The sequence below is a fragment of the Pleurodeles waltl genome, chromosome 12 (assembly GCF_031143425.1).
Source record: "Pleurodeles waltl isolate 20211129_DDA chromosome 12, aPleWal1.hap1.20221129, whole genome shotgun sequence".
Lineage (NCBI taxonomy): Eukaryota > Metazoa > Chordata > Amphibia > Caudata > Salamandridae > Pleurodeles > Pleurodeles waltl.
Genome location: NC_090451.1, coordinates 353,687,212 through 353,693,211, shown reverse-complemented (window position 1 = coordinate 353,693,211; position 6,000 = coordinate 353,687,212). Strand labels below are relative to the sequence as shown.

Genomic DNA, 6,000 nt, shown 5'->3' with positions numbered 1-6,000 from the left:
CTTTGAAATTATATATATAGGAGTAATTTGTTGACTTTAGGTATGGCTCTTTGATTTGTAACCGTTGAGGTCAAAAGGTGGTTTTCTGACAAGAGGAAAGGGTATCCTTGTTCTTGCTGTGTGTCAAAACACAGTTAATTTTCACAGTGTTAAATGGGAGCCATATGTATATCATATTAGTGAATGTTGCTCAATCGTTGAAAAGGTGTGTTGTCATTAACAGTTTACTGATCTGTTTTATACTGTCATCCCTATTTCCAAATTGAATAAATATAAGCAAATAATTAAGCATATGTTCCAGACACCTTTCCTGATTAGCTATGACACACATCAGCCTGTGGAATTTACATCCACCATCTGGGTTTTATAGTCAGAAGAGCTCAGACGTTTATATAAATAATTGATTGAATTCAAGAAAAGCTTTCTTTGTACGATTTATGTAAATTATATTCCAAAATTGTACCATGCAAACACTGGAAAACTTACTGCAAAAAATGACAACATTAAATTAGAGCTACAGAGATATCATGTTTCATACATATATAAAATAATGCAGACTGTTACTTCACACATAAATTACAAAGGGTTAGGGAAGCACACTTTCATTCCTCGAGTTCTTCTTCTGGCGGAACCACTTCCATGAGCATCTGGAGATACATAGTGATGGGTTCTGAAAGACACAAGAGACACTCTTCATTTTAAATGTACCTACATATTTATTACTATTAATTATTCAATTTTAACGGATTTAAAACTTTTCAGACCAATCAGTTATTAATTTCAATTTAAACACTGCAGATTTATGTGAAATGAGTACTTCCATTAGTTTTTTTCACTTCTAATTTCCATACTTAATATCACTGACCTGTTTTTGTGTGGGAAGGTGCTCCCCCAATTCTGTGACGCATGTTCTGATTTTTCTAGTACAAGGTCAAGCAATGGCTCTTTCAATCCCAGTACCCTTCTGTGATCAGATAGCCTGGGACCATTCCCTTCATATGTAAAACTTCTTTCCAGTATGTTTGAAGTTAGTGCTTGGCCCCAAAAAATGTATACTCCCGCTATACTCCCACATCTCCTTAAGCAATAGTCAGACATATGCATGTATATATTGTGCAAATTAAAGCGTGCATGGTTGTTGCCCACACATTACTCAAGTATGTCTAAACTTTAACGAAACGTTCATATATTTCCATTTCTCATTATTCTTTCTTTAAGCTATTGAGCTCTTGCAGCTGTTTTGTGTTAAGATCAACATTTCAAACTCTATAAAGTTTCTGTTGGTCATACTTCTGTTTATTGGACCTAGTCTTCAATCTACCATTTGATAGTGATATCGTTTTTGTTTAATTAACTTGAAAAGTATTTTTCCAGATTTTGAAGGTGGAGTACTGTTGAAACACGTGCCTAAGTGTCAACCAATTTACTTTCCCCCACATCCTAATTTTCCAGCCCATCCTGCAAGAGCGAAGTCATGGTTAAAATGTACCAGGTAAGTGGTTAAGGGAACGTAGCCCACTTCAATGGTTCTCAAACAATTTCATTTTTTCGATTGTGGCTGGAACTTTGTTGAAAAACCCGGAAGTAATATAGAAGTCTGAGTGCAGTCTTAATTGTTATTACTTCCATATACACATGTAGGTTATATCATATTGATTCCATTCGACCGCATCTGATACAATATTTCTCGTCGGATGGAAGTAGTTTGGTTCGAACAGATGGCCTACATCGTAGTGTTAATATCCTGGTAACTGATAGTTGCGTTTGCCAAATGCAAAGGCAATGCTGCAGCAGTTCTGGCCTCTGTCTACTTTACAGGATTCTTTGGGAGAAATGTGCAATTTCATTAGTTTAATTCTAAACCCGCAAACGTTTTGAACTTTGTTGTAACTACTACAGTAAGATAGGCAATGACGGAGCAAGCTGGACATTCCATAGAAGGGGGTGACTTGGTAAGTTGGTGAAGAGCCACACATACATCTGTGAGTTGGTGTACTCGACAAACTGAGCAGGTCACATTCAAAGCCCTTCGTTGCTTTGGGACCTTTACTCCTGGTAAGTTAGGAATAGATCTCTAGCAGTATCCTGGAAAACTGCAAGCAATGTAGATTTCGATGGGCGCAGGAGGGCATGGAGTCCTTTGTGAATTTTCTGTTAATCAGACATTTACTGCAAATACAGGTGTGCTTTTAGGTGAACAAAGCTCAGAGCAGGTTAACAGCATTTATTGTGAAGGTCAATCTTATTTTCCGGTTAACCATTTTTTCTAAATTTTATGGAGGAATGCTTACAAGAAAACTAAAAGTCGAGTCGATGTGGAACATTTGATAAATTCATACCTGGACCATTCAAAGGTAAAACTAAATTAGTGGCTGATCACTTTTGTAACTTACCAATTTTAAGGGAATGACTATATAGTTGATTCCAGCAAGTTTTCTTGAGCTAAGTTCCTAGGCAACATTATCTTTATAATACTGAGGTACAGATAAAAGGAATTTCCTTTTCTGGGGCATTTACATCTCTTGAATGTTTGCTTCCAATATGGGAGGTTGCCATGTGTTATCCTAACACAACATATCCATCAATCACATGACTGCAACACAATCTATAACTTTACCAATATAGGATTGCATAATTTTCATGGTGCAGGTGATTTATATACTTCACAGATTTAGGTGGCAATCATTATGTTCGTAGCATGTGTTGCTACAGATACACATCTGCATCCTCCTGCCGTCTACTTTTGGGTGCGGATGTATGCAAGTTGTTTTTCCTTTGAAAATGTTTAAAGTCAGAAAATACCCCATGACCCCTCCTTTAGCCCACAATGCCCCTAACAAATACTCCGGCACATAATGTGTTTTTTTACCATTAGTTTTGGACCTTACAGTGCCAATGAATCGAGGACATCTCTGGTAACTTTGGTGGCAGTTAAGAATGTGGCCTCTGCAAGGGAAGAACTCTATACCGAAACAGCAACTGTGATGCTACTTAGAGTGGTGTTGACATGGATTTCTCTAGAAAACTCAAATCATACTGAGGATTATTTGGTAGTGTGTGATGGAGAAAATATATTTCCAGTCCTGTCCTAAATGTAATTTGAAATATCCCTGATCTTACCAACATTGGACCTGCAATTTGTTTGTCTCCTGAGCACGTGGAGTCTACCTGCTCAGCGTGTAAAGCATTTAAGTATTAAAAGACCATCCAGTACTGTTGCAATTGCTGCTGGGCTTACCACAAGATACAGCGTCGGAACTCTGGATCCATTTGAACCTGAGGATATCATCAGTGCTGAAGGTAAGTGCCTTGGCATCCAGGTATCTAGTCAGCACAGGGACAGCAAATCCCAGAGTCTTCGTCTTCCAAAACTTCTGAGCTGACAGGAGAGGAGGGAGCAATGGCCCAGGACAAAAACTACCCTTAGAACCTTCATGCCACTATGCTTGCTCGAAGATTAAGCCCTGGGAATTGACCTCGAAAGTATGACATTGATCTTCGCGTCCAGCTTGAGTTTCTGAGACCTCTCGATCACGAGAGACCTCCTTGGATCCAGAAAAGCCTCTGGCAAAGGAAACTGAGCTATGGCATCCATCTATATCGGCTTGACCTGATCCTCCAGGAAGCCACTGTTGTTACTGAAGTCTGCTTCAAAGCTGACTTGGAGACACATTGTGAGATTGGCTCTCAAACAGGTCTCGATGCACAAGTCAGACTCTAGGAAAGACCTATTCCCCAATGAGCTCCCTGATGTTCAGTACATCAGGAAGGAAAGCATTTTCCTTCATCCCTACATAGTGAACATTATAGCTCGCCCACTCCCTAAAGATCATCTACATGCACCTTATTTACCCAAGAAGACGAAGCTCACCTTTGAGGAGTAAGTGTCTGAGGAGCTACAGGCCTTTCTCGTTCTGAAGAGTGGTAGGGACAAGGCCACCAATTCACCCCTAGAGATTCCTACACCTATGGCTCTCACACCACCATAACCTCCTTAGCCTTGCATACCTCCATCAACACAGTTCCCTGACCTTATGATACTCCAGATCTGTACCATGACCCTGTCAAACCTAAGGACCCTTGGGTGGATTACCATACTGATCCCCAAGACGATCCTGATGTAGAGCTCTACAATCAAGGCCTCCCACAGATGACACCACTGCCTAACCTGCAGTTATGGGAGGCAGAGCACCACAAAGTAAAGCTCCACTTGGTTAAGTAGGACAATGGCTTTTTGGTCAAAACCCTCTCTAAAAGTGAGTGACTGCTCTATTACCTGCTCATACTGAAAAATACAGTAGATGCAGTATGGCCACGCCAAGGACACAGTGAAAGTTAGAGTTGTCACTCTGCAAATTCCAAAAAATAAAATACAAGGCAGCCAAAAAGACCCAGTTTACATCAGGGAGCAGGCCCTGCCTTATCCTCTGGTGGTGCACACAGCCAGAAAGAGAGCCTCAGCTCGGGCAACAGTGGATGCCAGTGGCAGCAGTAATTTTAGGAGGGAGGGGGGCTGGGCGGGAAGCACACTCACACTTATTCATTCACACATGAACATCCATTCACAACACTCATCAACATTCAAACATACATGCACGCACCAAACCTTCATTTATTATTTATATATATATATATATATATACACATATCTCTCTCTCTCTCTCTCTCTCTCTCTCTCTCTCTCTCTCTCTCTCTCTCTCTCTCTCTCTCTCTCTCTCTCTCTCTCTCTCTCTCTCTCCTTCCCCCCCCCCCCCCCCCCACCACCACCACCAGGAGGGTTGGGACTGCTGCCTTCCCTCTCTGGCTGAACTTAGGTCAACCAATGAGGGAAGGCAGCAGTCCCAACTTCGTCACAGAGTGGGATGGGGTCAGTGAGACTTCTGACCTCTCCCCACTCTGGGATGAGGTGTCACTGATTGACACATGCCCTGGGCGCTTCAGGGCTTAAACGTGAAATGCCCAGGTCGCAGTCAATGGGTGACGCTCCCCCTCATCACCGAGGGGAAGGGCCTCCGGCACCTTTGCTGAGCTAAGGAGGTCACGCCCATAGGAGCTGTGACCTCTTCAGCCCAGCAAAGTTCAGCTCAGGCAGCCAGGAGTTTGCGCAAATCATGCATGTCTCGCTCCTGGCTACCTGATCTGAACATGAAGAGTGTCTGTCAGGCTGACCTTTGCTCAACCTGACAGGCACTCTTCATGAGGGGCAAACGGTGTGGGGAAGGGGGTGGTGGGGTGGCTGGTGGATTCACCTCTTCCAGAAAAGGCAAGCAAGAATATTTGTGTAGCTGGTAAGTGGCTGTTGGGACAATCCCTCAGTAGAGGATTGCCAGTTCCTCTGGACCTCTCTCCAGATATGATCAACATCACTGGTAGGCGAGGGAAGAGTTGATGAGGCACCTCACTGAAGCCAGCCTTGAGAAGAGGCATAAACTGCCCACAGATGGAAGGTCATCTCAAAGGCAAATACTTGGTGTGCATTGAACTCCCTTGACACCTCAACCAGGGAAATCAATACCAGCATACAGTTCAGACGCCATGCCTGACTAAGTCTCATGTTTCTGAACCAGCTGTACACTTCATCAGGTACACATTTACCAGCGAACATCTGTTTAGCCCTCAGGTCTACTTGATGCTTGAAAAATTTAAACAAACACAGATTGCTAAGGCCATGGGTGCACTGTAGACCTAAAGCAGATGGGAAGAGGTCCTAAGTCATCCATTTATCAGTGGCAGGAATACCACGAACAGCAGTCCTTTCAGGACACACAGAAACTCAAGTCCTTTTGGCATGGGTGGCTACCGTGGCAAGGGTAAAAGTGGCTCTAACAAGGGCTCCTTCAAGCAGTGACTTGCTTGTCTATTCTCATCACACAACCCCTGCTAGTGGAGGGTTGGGGGTTTGCCTTCTATAGTGCACAGTGGTAGGCAATGACCTTCGACAATTGGGTGCTTTCAAGGTACAGCAGGGGCAATGCCTGAGTTCCATACCACATCAAAGGT

At 42.9% G+C, this 6,000-nt stretch overlaps 1 protein-coding gene across 6 annotated transcripts in view; it reads right to left on the bottom strand.

Annotated features, from left to right (window-relative positions):
* Positions 1 to 437: 437 nt before the first annotated feature.
* SLC7A9 (solute carrier family 7 member 9) overlaps positions 438 to 6,000 on the bottom strand; it is a 971,101-nt gene continuing 965,538 nt past the window's right edge. For all 6 annotated transcript variants that reach the window (XM_069216551.1, XM_069216557.1, XM_069216555.1 and 3 more), the window contains one exon: positions 438 to 670. In XM_069216551.1, the coding sequence (XP_069072652.1) occupies positions 603 to 670 (68 nt within the window). In that variant the 3' untranslated portion in view covers positions 438 to 602. The remainder of the gene's footprint in view (positions 671 to 6,000) is intronic.